This window comes from Crotalus tigris, unplaced genomic scaffold, assembly GCF_016545835.1.
Source record: "Crotalus tigris isolate CLP2741 ecotype Arizona unplaced genomic scaffold, ASM1654583v1 scf7180000018420.1175843, whole genome shotgun sequence".
NCBI classification, from domain to species: Eukaryota; Metazoa; Chordata; class Lepidosauria; order Squamata; family Viperidae; genus Crotalus; species Crotalus tigris.
Window position 1 is genome coordinate 399,636 of NW_024096994.1, and position 16,893 is coordinate 416,528.

The 16,893-nt window shown below is 37.6% G+C and overlaps 1 protein-coding gene across 3 annotated transcripts in view; it reads right to left on the bottom strand.

Moving 5' to 3' along the window:
* Nucleotides 1-2,958: 2,958 nt before the first annotated feature.
* The window catches only part of RMDN2 (regulator of microtubule dynamics 2), a 32,853-nt gene continuing 18,918 nt past the window's right edge, over nucleotides 2,959-16,893 (bottom strand). The window contains exons 6-11 of one of the 3 annotated variants that reach the window (XM_039352317.1): nucleotides 15,422-15,497; nucleotides 14,728-14,805; nucleotides 8,743-8,841; nucleotides 7,141-7,194; nucleotides 6,927-7,007; nucleotides 2,959-3,274 (exon numbers count right to left, since the gene is read on the bottom strand). In XM_039352317.1, coding sequence (XP_039208251.1) covers nucleotides 3,218-3,274; nucleotides 6,927-7,007; nucleotides 7,141-7,194; nucleotides 8,743-8,841; nucleotides 14,728-14,805; nucleotides 15,422-15,497 — 445 coding nt within the window. In that variant the 3' untranslated portion in view covers nucleotides 2,959-3,217. Of the gene's footprint in view, nucleotides 3,275-6,662; nucleotides 7,008-7,140; nucleotides 7,195-8,742; nucleotides 8,842-10,493; nucleotides 10,690-14,727; nucleotides 14,806-15,421; nucleotides 15,498-16,893 lie in introns of those variants that run through there. The other 2 variants (XM_039352315.1, XR_005557782.1) reach the window with 2 other exon arrangements.

Sequence of the window (16,893 nt, forward strand, 5' to 3'; positions counted from 1 at the left end):
ATCAATTATGGATGCAGGGTGACTGAAGAATGAAGGTGCTTATATTGTTCTTGTATAATGGCTTGGGCAACACAATCTACTGCATATTTTGATCTTAGAATTTTATTTTTTTGATTATCTACTTTATAAACTGCCTAAAGAGTGGCAAAAAATAAAAAAAGATTCCATCGCTGTAAAATAGAAATAATCATCCACACTCTAATAGTAATCTCTGTGTGCATCTTGCCAAACTGAGAATTGTTGCATTAATACATGTGTTTGTATAACTGACCCAGCAGTTTGCTTTCGTGTCATGCAGTATACGTTCTTTTCCAAGGGGGTCATTAAAAGCAGAACATTCAGGTTTAATATAGCCTGCTTTGAACCAAGTGTAAATATTGCAAGTTATAAGCTTCAGTTCCTTTTACTTCCTGTTTTTTTGATAAGACTTTTGACATGCAGCTAATTATACTCAATGTTTTATACATTTCTGAATATTTAAGTCCTCCATGGAGAGCTCTCTCTCTCTCTCTTGTTGGGAAAAAAGGAAGAGCTGTGTGTTGGACTTTGCTACAAAGAGAAAACTGGATTGAAATGAAGTTTCTCCATCTCTCATCTAGTAAAGTGGAAACATTGCTGTGGCATGGGTAGAGATTATTGTTAACAAATGGGAGTTAGTCATGGAGAAATGGGGCAAAGCTTGGTTCTTCATCTCACACTCTGACGAATCCCTATCATGCTGCTTTAGCTTCTATTCAATTTAGGAACATCTAATGTCGGGAAGAACTGGTCTTTGGTGATGAGAGTAAATTAAGAGATTGGAACCCACTCTCTTCAGAGCCCTGTCTCTTGGATAGCACATTCTACATTTGAAAACATCCTTAGTTTATATAAAATATATGTGATAGGACAAATAATTCAGCAGCACCACCCTTTGACATCTCCGGAGTATTTTTTTAGTGCAGGTAGGGCATTAGAACACAGTGGAATAATCCAGATGGCCATTTTGCCATGCTTTCTTCCCATCCTAAAGCCAGGGTGAATCATGTCAGCATCAGTTGTGTTATTCCCACTCCATGTCCTTAATGGACTTCTGAATTTTTTTTCTATAGTACTGCTGACTTATCAACTTAACCACTTAGCTGACAAAGCTTTCCTCTCTTGCCCAAGGTTCAGCAACACCTTAGCTCTACAGTATTGGATGGTAAATACTAAAAAGTACCATTGTCTGAAAGGTTTTGTCCCTTGTAATTCTGGAGAGGTAAAAACTACAGAACATATTATTCTTTCCTGGTCTTTTTATAGAGACATCTGAACCAGATTCATACTACCTCTAATTAATAGATATCCCGGTTGCCCAGATTCAGCCTATGAGCAGATGCTGCTCATAGATAAACTACCTTTTGTTACAGCATATGTAGCTAGGTTTTGTGGAGCATCACAGAAGATCCATCAGACCCTGATGGGCCAATTTTCCAATGCATTCTATGTAACTATAATTCACTTAAATTTTAGAGCACTTTGTTATAACTTTTGATGTTATCATATTTAATATAATTTTAGTGCTTGCGTTATAATTTGATATAGGCCGTATCACGCACCTCACTTATATGTATTAGGTTGTTTTACAAATGTATTTTAACTTTGTCTTAAATTTTATTTCTATGTGAATGATCTCAGCTTAGGGCAGTAAGGATGTGGGAACAACACAATCTTACACTGTAAGAGACTTCTAACAAAGTAAATAGGTAATGTTTAAAACAAGTGGTGTTCAGGAATTAGATTTTCCTGGGCATTTTTTTTTCTTCTTGGCCATGGACTCTTCTATTTCACAGTTGAATATTCTGTCTATTTGGCCCCAACATAATGGACAAAAATCACTTACGTCTGTTTCACCAGTTTAAGGGTACATTTTGGCTTGCTCTTTTGAGCTTGGATGCGAATGGCAGTTGGTTTGGCAAAAAAAGATGGAGGAGAGTCAGCTGTTTCCTGCTTTAGGGGGGCTCAAATAATATCTCCAGCCTGTACTTTGAAATGTGTTCTGGTCAGAATCCAATCTCTCTCTTTTTTCCCCTCTGTAGCACAGCCATAATCTCCAAGGAGAAATATTAGCCAGATGAAGAAAATGCCAAAATATTTGGGTACACAGAAATGTTAAAATATGACAAATTCCCCATGTCTTTATTTTTTTTAAATTTAAGATTCAAAGACCAAATGATATCCACAAAGTATAATTTTCCCACAAAATTGATATTTTTCAAGAGAAAAGAAACACATAATATCTCCCATGTTTGTTCAGCAGAAAACTCAGTTAGATACATCTGCATTCAAGCAAAAAACTAGCTAATTCTTCTAGGCAAAATTATGCCCATCATTCAGTAACTACAAATATACCCATTGCCAGCAGTGGCGTTCACATCTGGAGAGTCCCGATAAGTTAAAATTAGTATTTTAAATGCTAAATTCATTGTCTTTATAAATTAAAGAAAAAGAAAAGATGGTTGATTTCCCTGGGTTAAGATCATTGGTACCATTCATTAAGGATCCTGAATGGCAACCTGTTTATTGGAGATAAATGTAATGAAAATAAAAGGAATGCAGCAAGCAATGTTCTTCTGCGTGATGCTGCAAAAATAAAGAATTAAAAAAATAAAGCCATTTCCCGAGTGAATTGCTTTTTCTTCAGCTTAGAAAAGGGTAGTGCCAGAGGGAAAGGACAGATGGATTCACTTTTCTTCTGCATTTTTTCACACAAAACAGCAGCCCCATACAATGGTCCACATGGCCTCAAAAAACTCACCTTAATAGGATTGTATGGACAGAATGCAAGACTGTCCTGTTCAACTGATAACATTGCACATACGTTTTTTTATTATTGCAGGTCCTGAAGTAACTTGTACAAAAATGATAGACTTAAGCAGTGTTTCTCAACCTTGACAATTTTAAGGCATGTGGACTTCAACTCCCAGAATTTCACAGCCAGCAGTGCTGGCTGTGGAATTCTGGGAATTGAAGTCCACATGCCTTAAAATTGTCAAGGTTGAGAAACACTGGCTTAGAGAAATCAGTCCATTCATTTGTCACTGAACCACCATAATTAAAAATTAAAATTCCTTCCTATCCACTCAAATCTTAACTCCAGAATGGACTGAAATCCCTCTGAATTCAACAGAATGCTTCCAGAACAGGGACTTGGGTCTTCTGCTTTTTTTCACAGAACCTAAATGGTGTTATGTCATCATGAAAAATTCAAGGATGGAAGTAAAGTTTGTAAAACTTTCTCAGCTTCTTCATCCTAAAAAGGAAAAAAGGAAAAGAATTAAGCTTATGTAACTATGCCTTAAGAATCGCCCAGAGCTGCTTGAAGCCAGCACCAATTTTTGCATCAAAACAAGAGATTACGTTCAGTGTTAATAGTGCAGAAAGGATTACTGGTTCATTCTTCTTTCAAATGCAGTACAAAAACAAAGTAGGGGAAAAAAGAGAAGACGCTACTATTATATTATACTTTTCCTTTCCAATTTCCTTCTAAAGAAGTGTAATGAGGTGTTGTCTACAATTCTAATGGCTTATAATTAAAGGTTTTCAACTTCCAACAGTCACCTTTGGAGGTGTTTCAGTGAACCCAACATTCCTGTGGCTTTAAGTTTCTAATTTGCATTTTCTCCCTCTCCTTTGTTGCTGTTAAAACACAGATTCTCAGAGGGACTCAGCAGTTTTGTTGGTCTTACAGCTGCTCAGCATCTCTGAGCATTTTTTTTTTGTTCGTGAACTTCAAGTTCAGCTCCCACAAACCTGGGTGGCCTTTTGGAAATGAAATTATATTAAGTGACACATCTCTAAGCAAACATTATTTGCACAAAATTATTTTCTACCCGGTTTAGACTCCATAACTATATCGCCACCAATTTGCTCATAGTGTAGTTGAAAACAAGAAACTGGCCTAAACTGCTTTCTGGGAGAAAGTCAACGACAGATTTTGACAAAATATACAGAGAATTTACACTATACAGGTAGTCCTCGACTTACGACCACAATTGAGCCCAAAATTTCTGTTGCTATGTGAAATGCTTGTTAAATGAATTTTTGCCCCATTTTACGACCTTTCTTGCCACAGTTGTTAAGTGAATCACTGTAGTTGTTAAGTTAGTCACATAGTTGTTAAGTGAATCTGGCTTCCCCATTTATGTCAGAAGGTCACAACAGGTGATCACTTGACCCCAAGCGTCTGAATTTTGATCATGTGACCATGGGGATGCTGAAATTGCCATAAAAGTGAAAAATGGTTATATGTTAGTTTTTTTCAGTGCCATTGTGACTTTGAACGGTCACTAAATAAATTGTTGTAAGTCGAGGACTACCTGTGAATGTATACCCATTCATTGTCAAGGCCATGGTTTTCCCCACTGAAAGACAAAGCCATGAAAGCTCGATCATCAAAACTAAGAAGAATTGGCACCCTTGAATTGCTGGACAATATTGCTAAAATACTTTGGCCTGCAAGCAGAAGAAATCATCAACATAACAACTCATTGAAGTAAAACCTCCTCATTGGAAACATCTATATAAATAAAAATGTAAATGTTTGTTTGTTCAAAATCTTAAATCTCCGAAAGTTTTTCACCGATTGCTTTGAAATTTTGACACAATGTTGCATTCGAATACACGTGTGTTTTTATATACCTGTATTATATAGGTCACACCTGTGACAAGTAAAAACATGCTTTTTTTGAAAAACAGGTAAAACATGCTTTTTTGAAAAACAGCGCCATCTGTTGGACGTAATCTCTATATCTGCACACACAATGGAACAACAAAAAATATTGTATACCCACACATTGTGAAATTAAACATATTACAAACGTGCGCTTTCTCTTTTCTTTCTTGAGCCACAGCAATGCATGGCTGGGTATAGCTAGTTAATAATAAAGGTAAAGCTTAAGTATTTTAGATATTTTTAGATGCATAAACTGAAGGCAAAAATTATGTGAGAAGACCTTTATACCTGAAAAAAATGAAAGGAAACTGAAAAAGATGTCAAAAGGCAGGAACTATCATATGTAGTAGATTTGTGAGAAAGCTAAGAAATGTTGGATACCAATTCAGATAATGATGCAAAGAATTTTAAAGACTGATGTTGCCAAAATAAAACAGAACTCTTTTTATTGGGACTTATGGGCAATGAATTAGAAAAATATTCATGGTGAGCTGATTTTGTATATAGTCACTGCAGCAAGATTATTTTATGTATAATGAGGAAGAAGAACCAAATCTTCACAGTAGAAAAATGGGTTGTAAAAATGTCAGAATTCATAGAAATGGCAACATTGACCTATCTGGTCAGGAAAAGAACAACTTTCCTGTCTGGAAAAAGTCTGGAAACTTTTTTTTGCTGAAATAAGAAAGAAATGACACAATGACTTATGGGATTGAAGGTTAAGAATGATATAATTTAAGTAAGAGGCTAAGGGACTTATATAATATCTAAGAGGGAGGAAGGACTATAAAATTGTAACTATTTGTTGAAAGGTTGAGAGTTACATTTCTTAGCTTTAGGGTTTTTTCCCCCTTTTTTCTTTTGATTTGTTTTTTATGGTTTTTTAAAAAATATAAATAAAGGGAAAAGAACTGACAAAAGACAAGGGAGTCAGATATTATCACTTGTGACACAAGCATGAACTTACAATAACTTTTTTTTTTTTTTTTTTTTACCAGAAACTAATCCTGGCAAAATAAGAGTCAGAAGTGACTGAACTGAATGAACAACAAATTTAATGAATTCAACGAACAACATAAATACTACTTTAAAATAAACACAACCATTTATTTACAAGCATAAGACAGTCTCTGTTTGCTACAAATGTCAGAAATGTCAATATAGGGATTTAGCAGTATTAGGGTTTATCTGTCCTTTGGAAACTATCAGAGAACTTTGCACTGTACTCTCTGGAATTAAGCAGCAAAAAAAATGAGCATGAAAAAGATAAAATCTACTTCAAGTTGAGTTACAGAGATATATAGCCAAGTGGTTTTCTTGGCAACAGTATGGACATGGACATTGTCACTGCTGACTTCTGAGATACATTTCCCTAGTCTAATGTATTATGCGGGGATCTCTGGAGTCCTTCTGTCTAAGTCTTAAACAAGAATGATCCTGCTTAGCTTTAGATCAGTTGAGGCCCAATCCAAGGATAGTTGAATACTGTTGCTTATATTGGAGACCAATATTGAAGCTTCACGTCTTCAAATATAAGCCAGATAGATAGTTGCAATTAAGACCATAAAAAATAGCTGAGTAATAATGTATCAGTGCTGGAGAGGAATTTATAGTATTCATTCTCAACCTCTAAAATTTATACTTACTTGCATAATTGCACAGTTAAAAGGACTAGGCAACTAAATCATAATGAGATATAATTTCAATGATTCCTTATTCCCTTTATTTTTAAAGCATAATGAATCAGTGGGCTTAATAGCGTTAAGTAGCCATTTTCTTCTGAAGAGCAATTTCTAAATCAGAGAGTAATAATTGCAAAATTAGACCACAGCAATCAGAGTCACCAGCTGCACTGCATTTCAAATTGTCCAGTTCATAATCAAATGAGACATTAGCCCTGTGATCAAAGTCATCTTCTTAAATATAATTTCATAATATCGGATTTTACACATTTTCAACACTGCAGTCACGGACATCAAAAGTTCTTTTATTTTCTTATACCATATTTCACAAGATTTTGAACACATGACTTCTCTTCCTTTTGTTTCTAGATGTTCCTCTTTAGTATTAAAGTTTACCAGGTTGCCAGGAATTAAATGAAATTAACGAGAGCTGCGGAAGACAGATAACGTCTTCTGACATTGACAGATAGTGTGGAAAGTAGCTGTACAAGAAAATCTTTTCGCACCGCTTCTTCATCAGAAGATGAACACACAACCTTCAGACCTACCTCTTTGGTGACTGGCAGAATGGACAATGCTGTTTCACAGCACATCAGGGCATTGCTCCTCTGGCCCAGATCTTTGTAACACTTAGGTAGAAAGAAGGACAAGGTAAATATATATATATATAATAGGTAATTAGTGACCAGAAATTTGTTTTGCATTCAAAAATAAAAAATGAGAAAAGAAATTAAAGTGGAGAAAGACCACAGTGCCGCATACCTTTGCCAAATAGACATAATTGCATTTAGAATATCTGGGATGTATTTCTTCAGCCTGAGTATAAGGACAAAAGATAGAAAGATGAGAATGTCATAAAGCAATACTTCCATATTGCTTTCATGTCCCAAACCTTCAAAATATTTTGTACTGCTCATATGTCTTCTCAATGCCAATCTGCATTTCTGGACCTAAACACCTCTCTCTTGAGGTGCTAATGGTTGAAAACAGGCAGCTAGTACTATACTCTCACATTGTTACTTTGCTGCCTCTGTTTTTTACAGGGAACAATATTAAAAGGTATTGATAAAAGGAGCTCACAAAGTTATCCTTTGGTCCACGTTTTGGCATTATGTGGCTTCCCAACTGCAGGGAAGGAAGAGAGCCAAGGACCTTAGAAAAGCAATTTCCATCAGCGAGAAATAACTTGGTACCAAGCTTTGGAGAAGTTGCTATGTTGAAAATCAACAAAATTTGGGTGATTCATGATGCCCCATAGAAGTCAATAGGCTCAGCTACTCAGCAGGGCAAGGGATCATAGAGGCATGGCACCAATCTAGAACTGGTGCCAAAGCCTCCGGTGCAAATACTCCAGCATATCAATGACGTGATTCTTACAAAGCAAATAAATCTTCCCCAAACTTAGCCAGTAAGGATAAGGTTGCAGACATCCATAGGATGTAATTCATTCAAGATTGAAGACAGCAACACACAAAGACGCAGTAAGCAAAACTCGACATTTCAGCAATGTAGGCAACCATATGCCCTCCACAAGTTTGAGACTTCTGCTGCCATTAGCCCCAGCTCACCTACCACTGATTTACTGAATCATTACAGCCAATTCAGTGAGCAGAAACAGACTTAATATCTGCTCGGTTTCTCCCAACTGTTGAAATACTACACAAAGGGACACCTTGTAGACTGATAGGAGGTGGAAGGAAGGATCTCAGAGACCAGCCAAATCATTTTGCAAGGTCTATTCTACTCCCATGGTCTTCATACTGTTTCTTATCAAGTCATTCAGTAGAGGCTGCTGGACTATTTGTACAATATATCACTTTCAGGAAGGGATCCAAGGGAAGTAAGAACAGGGGAATTACCTGAAATCTAGACCTGATCCATTATTTCTGCTTCTTAACTAGCACTAAGGATGAAAATAAAGGCACCCCCCCCCAAAATAAAGAAGTAACAAAGAGAAAAGGGGGGGGAAGCAGAGGAGAAGAAGAGACGGGGATGAAAGCTCTAATTTCTTTAGCGCATCTGTGCTAAGCAGCAATTATTAAATTGCTCAGACAAACTTCCTGTGTTTAACTAGTTGAAAATGACAATGGGCTATTTCCACAGGAAATTCTCATAAACAATTCTATGGATGAAATTCAAAGGGCTGAATATTGAATTGCAAAAAAAAAAAAAAAAAAAAAAGAGCAGCATAGCAGATCCTGAAATTCAGTTTAGGTAGATAGGAGCGGTCACTCTTCTAAAGATATTGCCTGAAAAATCTTTTGCAGAGCGTTGACTTTGTAGCGCCTGGGAACAATTTGTTGAACAAATTTCTTGAATGCCAGCCGGTTGGCAGCCAGAGAGAAAAGAGAATATTTTATCTACCTTTAGAAAATTCTGCAAAGCCTCCTGTATTGTTGAAGTTGGTGGAATCCCAAAAAGAGCAGCAGCTACTTTTTTCTCAATCCAAGACAACTGAGCGACCTTTGGAAACCCCAACAAGAAGAAGGGAAAGGTGGGGAAAAAAAAACCATTTAGTGTGTTTTTAGATATCAAGGCAAATGTCATGATAAAATATCTCGACAGTGATGGTCACAAGTGCAAGCACTGGTCACTTTTTTCAGTGTTGAAAGATTGTTAAATGAATGGTCGTAAGTTGAGGACTACCTGCAGCTTGTATTCTATGTATTCTTCTAAGTCCTTTGGGGGCTTATTCTTATATCCAGCTAACCAAATATGCCTTCTTAGCAGATTTCTGAAAAAATATCCTCTTGATACTGCTTTCAATTCATGCCTAGTTTATTAGAGGGAGCTTAAAATATATTCTAATATTGAAATATTGGCTTCTCTTTCCCTCCAACACACGTATTGCTGTATAATCTGTGATGGTTGGTTGATTATGTCGGTGATGATGTACTTAGAGGTTGGCATATGTACTTACTTGCTTCTTTAGGCTGTAGTGAGTATGCTCTCCTGCCCTCAAGTTGCTAAGCACAACCTTCCCTACCTATTTTGACTTAAACTGCTAAAGAGATCAAAACACCTAGCTTCCCCCAATGCATCTGGCCTGCAAATACATTATGCAATAAGCATGGTCCTTATATATACAGGTTTAGCACTCTAGACCTGTTTTTAAACATATTTGCCCATCTTTTGAAAGAGAAGCCTTTTATAAACCAATAACTGTCTTTAAAAAAATATATCAACAAGTGATCTGGTTGATTTAAATGGGCAAAGAGAGTTCTCGTGAATGAAGGCAAATTCATTCATTTGTTCAGAGGGAGTTCAGAGGGCCAGCTGTTTACTACTGTTTATGTTACAAATGAGTGCATTTCTGCTGTTTTGAATGACAAGGCATTTTACATGATTGCACTTTTTAATGGTTGTGTGTGTATGTGCAGTTATGTGTGCAATTTTGTGTACTTCATAGGCTACGCTTGCTGACATTGTCCTGCAGCACTTACTGATTTGGAATACAGGAGAGCTGCAGTGAAATTGACAAGAATTCCGTCTGTTTTCATCCTTCAGCTTCAAAGAGGAGCCACTGGCATAGGCTGAACCAGACCCGACCACTTCCTGCCAACACTGATATTTCCTTACAGCACTTCCTTTCCCTTTACTCCGTTCCCTCATAAAGTGCATACAAAGGGCTGGAATGAGAAGGACCACTCTTGATTCTCTTTGCAATTTCCTTGTAATGCCATTTCTTTGGCCTGTCAATTAGGGTATTTCTGAATGCATGTCCACCAGTCTTCTGGAAGAACACTCCCTAAAATAGTTTGGGCAACAGACTACACATAGAACTGAAGGCCATAGAAAGAAACAGATATGACCTCTTCACACTTCACCCATCATGCTTGTGATCCAACAACTTCTCTTTTCTTCCTTTTGGACATGGCTAGAGGGCTCTTCCAGAAGACTGGTAGACATAAGCAGCCTGGATATTTCTGTACTACGGGGAACCTCAATGAAAGCAATCTGTAATTCCAACAACTTGAAATCTCCATTCCAGGCACCAGTCATAGTATTCCAGGCAGGCTCCACCACACATTAAAAAGACACTGGGTTGAAATCAGCCAATTGCTATATGTGAACTGCTCTACATTAAAACTGTTAAGACAGCATCAGACTCTAACCTTGTCACTGAAGAAGAATGGGGCTTCAGATATCAGGGCCATGCAATTTATGTTGGTGTACTTTCTGCCAACTCAAGGACAGGAAAATTGCATGTCAATATAGCTGAGAGGGAGGACTCTTGGAAAATCAGAGACCTTTGAACAACATCATTAAGGCCATTCCATCCAGCTGAAGCATATATGGATTGTTGGAAAACTAAAATAAAGGGAAATACTGTTTCTATAATATAGGAGAAACCATTCAATTTTTTATGCACATACCAGCCTGCATGCATGCACACACATTTGGAATATCACACATTGATGGCTCACAGACAAGTTTCATCTGTGATATTGCAGCACATAGGCTTCTAGATTTTCCATGTGGAATCTGCAATCAGCTTCTAAAACTTGTGGCTGAGTTTCAAAATAAAGGAACCGTCTGGGGCAATATACATTTTCTTGCAAAAATTAATAAGAACTGATATAGAGGATTTCAGTTTCACATTTTGGTTTGGATGCAAATCTAATCTACATTGCTTAATAATCCTTCTTTCCCCAAAGGTCCTGTTTTACTTGACTCTAGCATATTCTAAAAATAAAATTAAAGCATTTAAAATGGAAACGTTATTATAATTACAATTTTAAAAGGCCAAATTATAAGAGTTGGAAGGGACCATCTAGACCAGGGGTTCTCAACCTTGGCAACTTTAAGACTTGTGGACTTCAACTCCCAGAATTCCTCAGCCAGCTGAGACCATTAAGTTCAATCTCCGGCGAAGGAATCCAAATTGAAGTATTCCAGACAGAGGGCTCTCCGGCCTTGACATCAAATTCATCCAACCAAGTGGAGTCCATCACTCCTCTAGGACGGTACTTGGCTTTGCTGCTAAACTGCTGTTATTGTTAGGAAATTGTTTTCTAACGCTCAGCTGAAATATGGCTTCTTGTAACTGAAACCCCTTATTCCATGACTTGCACTACAAAACATGAGATGACAGCCTCTTATACAAAGTACTATCAAGTTCCCCCTCTCAACCTTTTTAAGGCTAAACATGTCATCTTAGAAGTCATAGAATCATATAGCTCAGTGGTTCTCAACCTGTGGGTCGGGACCCCATTTGGGGTCGAACGACCATTTCACGGGGGTCACCAAACAACGCAGTCCGCCATTTTTCCCCCTTTTCCTTAGCTGTGCTACTCCCTTTTATTCTATTGGCTTTTGAAAGCCAATAGAATAGACTCTCTTGAATAGAGTCTAATTCTATTGGTTTTCAAAAGCCAATAGGAATTGTCCAAGCTGTCTCTGCCCTGCTAAGCCTGCCAAAAGTCCCATTCTGCAAACGGTGCTGCACCAGTTGAGTAGTCCTTGACTTATGACTGGTTGAGTAGTCCTCGACTTATGACCGGTTGGGGGTTGCGGCATTAAAAAGGTTGAGAACCACTGATATAGCTCAAAGGGACCTTGGAGGTCTTCTAGTACAAGCTCCTGCTTATGTCATTCTGGACTGGACAAACGGTTGTCCAATTTTTTCTTGAAACTTTTCAGCAATGGAGCATCCACAACTCCAGGAGGCATATGTTTCATTGTTTAATTGCTCCTTAGTTTCAGTCCGAATCTGTTTCTGACAAGTTTCCACCCATTGCTTTTTATTCTGTTCTCGGGTGTTTAAGTTGACCCCTTCCTTTCTGCAACAGCCTCTTAAATTCCGGAAAACAGTTATCATGTCATCCTAATCCTTCTCTTCGATAGGCTAGACCAGTGGTGGCGAACCTATGGCACGCGTGCCAGAGGTGGCACTCAGAGCCCTCTCTGTGGGCACGTGCGCCATGCCCTGAAGATGGCAACTGTCCCACTAACTCGCCAAGGTCCCACATGGTCAAATGCATCCCAGCACCCATGCACTCATTGGCCTCTGTGTGCAGCGGCTGATGGTGTCAGGCAGCAGCTGCCCCGGCCCCTGCCTCACCTTGCCCTGTGACAATGGCACCCCCGCCCTGCCTCACCTTGCCTTACCCAGCAGGATGAGCCTCCTGCCCACCGCCCCACCTACCAGAGACCCCCTGGATCTCCCTCAACCCTGCCCCCACAGGGGTCTCTCTCCACGAGCAACATTGAAGTGGCCACACCCACCCAATCTGCCATGACCACCACAGCCATGCCCACCCAGTGGGCCACACCCATCTGGCACCCAGCGATAAATAAGTGGGTTTTGGGTTGCAGTTTGGGCACTTGGTCTCTAAAAGATTTGCCATCACTGGGCTAGACATACCTAGTTCCCTTAACTATTTATCATATAGTTTAGTTTCCAGACCTTTATCGTCTTTGTTGCTCTTCTCTGCACTATTTTTAGAGTCTTAGCATCTTTTTTGTTCACGGTGAACAGAATTGAACACAATATTCTAAATGTGGCCTCACTAGTGTAGTATAAAGTGATACTCTCACTTCTCATGATCTTGATACTATCCCTGTGGATGCAATCTAGGACTGCATTGGCTTTTTTGGCAGCCACAGCACACTGCTAGCTCACAGTGATGGTTCACCAGGACACCTTTCACAGTTACTACTGTTGAGCCAGGTATCACCTATTCTATACCTGTGCACTTGTTTTTCATGTCTAAATGCAGGGCCTTATTTCTTTCACCACTGAACTGCACTTTATTGGATTTGTTGCATTTTATTGGCTCTTCCTCAATATCTCTCACAGAATCTAGTTTCTAATTAGCTATTATTCTTCCCAAACCTATTCTAGTTTCTCTGAATCTTCTTGTGTTGCCTGGAGCTGGACACAGAATCCAAAGTGGGTCCTGACCAATGCAAAATAAAATGGAGCTATTTCTTTAAGTGTACAGTCCTCTCCCAGTTGAAAAGATTGATGTCCTCTGCTATAACAGAATCAAGAATATGCATGGAACAAAGTTTTGAACACACATTCAATTATTCCATTCTCCTAAAAGGCGAACAATTTATTTGCAAAAGGAAATTTCCCAAATGGATTTTGAGGTTTGTTTCAAAAAGATGAAGCAGCTTTTAAACTCACATATATTCTAAAAGAGCCCTTTTGATATATTTTTAAATTTCCAACCCCTCCCTGGCTTTTCCTAGTATCAGACTTTGTTTAGCTTAACAATTCCATAAAGTGGATTTCACTGAAGGAGAGTAAATTTATCCAAGACTAAAGAATGACAACTGATGGGCATGCCTTTTCTTATATTCAGACAAAAGAATCAGACGCCTCACCAGTTCCAAAATGAAAAACCCAGGGCAAGCCTTCATTTGTTTATCCAAAACATCCTGGGTTTAACAGCCTTACTCCCATGAACATCTATACAAGATTGAATTCCACACTTGATCTATTGTGTGAGTTACCCTAACTGTAACCCTATGCAATTAACCTAGCATATGGAAGTCTGCATCCTTGAATTTTAACAGCTTTCTGATAGGCTTGCTTGCCCCTTGCTTCAGAAATTATCATCCTTCCTGAAATACATTTGTCTAAATTATTTGACAAGAACAACACCAACCTCCTCAATATTCTAGTTATTTTCTAATTTGATTCCAAATTTTTCACCTGACTTGAAGGAATTTGATATTAATCTCAGATAATTGCCATACCTTTAGATAAATGTGAGTAATTGAAAATAATATATAAACTACAAAGAATATTTTCTGTTTATGAAAAAGAGTAGGTTGTGATTATTAGTAGTTTTATTATATGAATGGCGATGTATAAATTATCAACTTGGATTCTATTCTAGGAGACTAACAACTGTTAAGCAGATATAAGATAAATATAATTAAACAGAAGAAAAAATAAAGTAAAAGCAGGCATATGTAGTAACTAAAGTAAAACATTGTCCCTCCACCTTAGGGTTAGGGCAGTGTTTCTCAACCTTGACAATTTGAAGGCATGTGGACTTCAACTCCCAGAATTCCACAGCCGCAATTCTGGCTGTGGAATTCTGGGAGTTGAAGTCCACATGCCTTCAAATTGTCAAGTTGAGAAACACTGGGTTAGGGTTTCTCTGTCAGATCTTAAATTAGAAAGAGGCTTTTGTGAAGAACCCTGGTTATAAACCCTTTAGGACTTTAAAGTGCATCTCTCATTTCAGTGTGAGGTATAATTATAATCCAGTCCCAAATTTTATAAAATAATTCAGGTTCCCTCCCCTTTTTTGTTCTTTTTTTTTTTTTTTTTTAAATCTTCATGAACTTCTGATGGGTAAATGCTTAAAAGGATCACAAGATACTTACTTCATAACACCACCTTCCAGTAAGATAATACAAAAAGGGATCTTGTGGCTTAAGTGCAATTGCTTTGTCAAGATGTTCCTGTAAGAAAGATCATAAGAAAGAACTGCCCTTCCTGTTTTCAGCTGTTTTGCCACAATAAATTCAGGCATCTTGTTTGATTTGGTATTTCATAAATGTTAGAGTTCATCAAGGTTTTACATGCATTAAAAGTGTCTAATGACAACTAAAGAATAGGTACAGACAGAGATGACAAAAGTGATATGCATTTCAGGAATCCTCTCTCAATCAACTGAACTCAGGAGTAAGATAGTGCTGATTTTAAGAGAACAGAACAGAAATCTGTTTTGAGCAGAGACGGAAGTTGGAATCCATGGAATCAAGAACAAATGAATATTTCTAAGGCATATCAAAGCACACACTCTGGACCTCCAGGTCAGCAGGGGTCTCATGCTGCTCCTTCCACATTTAGGGTAGAAGCAGGACAAAAATATTGTGCTTAATCCAAATGGTGCACTTTTAAATTCTTTTCAGTTTGAAAGTTATATGGAAGATTATACTCACACACAAACATTCATCAACGTAACAGTAAACTATGCCTCCCAGACAGAGTTAGTTTTACTTTACTTCAGTGCTGTCAGGGTGAATTAAGTCAATAACAGTAGCAAGCAGTTTAAGAAAACTACCCAAAACATACCTTAAAAAGATAGCCGTTCCTGATTTTGTTTTGTATAGTTTCAAACTGAGACATGTAGCCACACATCATTGCAAGCCTGAAAAGGAAGTGACAAAAAAGGGGAGAAAAAAAGGAGGAAAATCATTAGACTTTTATGATCATTACAATACAGATATCCCTTGCTTAGACACTGCCTTAGTTAACGACCATTTGCAATTATGATGGGGATGAAAAAATACTTTAATTATTAAATCTTGCAGTTAAGACATTCACTTTACAAGTCTGTAAAGCAAAGAAAAGCTGAAATAATTTTTTAAGCACAGTTGTGGTTTCACTTAGTAAGCCAGTCTCAATTGTGGTCGCTAAACAAGGACTACCTATAATGCCAGCCTGATACATTACTTTCAGTATGTAAGTAGTGTATTTATAAGGAAGGGAACCATCTTAGAAGAGGCATTCCTTCTCTTATAATATATTACCCAATCTCTTCTAAGATGGCTCCTTCTGATTTGTATAAACATCAACAAAAAGACTATGTAAGTGCTTTATTTATTTGTTGTTCTGGAAAAATAATTACTATAAACAATCCTAAACCATTTTGCGTTAAAGAAAGTTACATTAAATCTACTGGAATTAAGCCTTAGGTGTCGTGGTGCTTAGGTTCATTGCTTTAACTTTTTAAAACTGCAAAGGGTGAAGCAATGAGATTTATTTAACTAGACAACAGGTCCATTTTTAATGTGCATTTTTAGTTGTCAACTGAGCTTCAATATGCCTCTGCTAGCTCAAAATCTGTTTTGTGTTAACAAATTCCCAAGTGTAGTTTTCACTGATTCAAATCTTTATGTTTTCAGTCCTGACTCAGATCATCCATAAAGATTAGGGTGGTTTTAAATGAGTTTCAACTTCAGCTATTAAGTATTCACACTCTTGTGCCTTGCTGTCCAAGCAACAATTACACACTGCAATTGACTTGCAGCAATGGAATGGAAATATATTTTTTCTAAACTTGTGGATACAGTAACTATCTGTCTTCTCTAAACCAATACCCATCAACTGTATTGCTGAAACTGTATTGCTATCCAGGTGAAGAATGCCAGGTTTGGAAGGGAATAGGGAGCAATTCATTATTTTATAGCCTGTCGCCTTATCCCAATCTGTTTTCTTTACAAGACAAATTCAGGATATTCAGGATATTCTTCTATCCAAACAGATGGGATCATCTCACTGTAGCACAGCTCAAAAAGAAACCAGACTTGATATTCCTAGCAAAGACAGTTAAAGAATTTCAAGTATTTAGGAGAAACAAGGTTACTAAAACTTGATTTCTCATTATGTTGCAGAAGGGCAACACCACTTTCTCTCCAGTTCCACTTGGCTCATTAGGTGCTAATCAGATAAACTCAGCATACCATAGCTAAACGGATTACAGCTAGAAAAGAAAACAATGAAATACAAATAAGCTAATCCTGAAGTTTCATAGAATCTCCAAG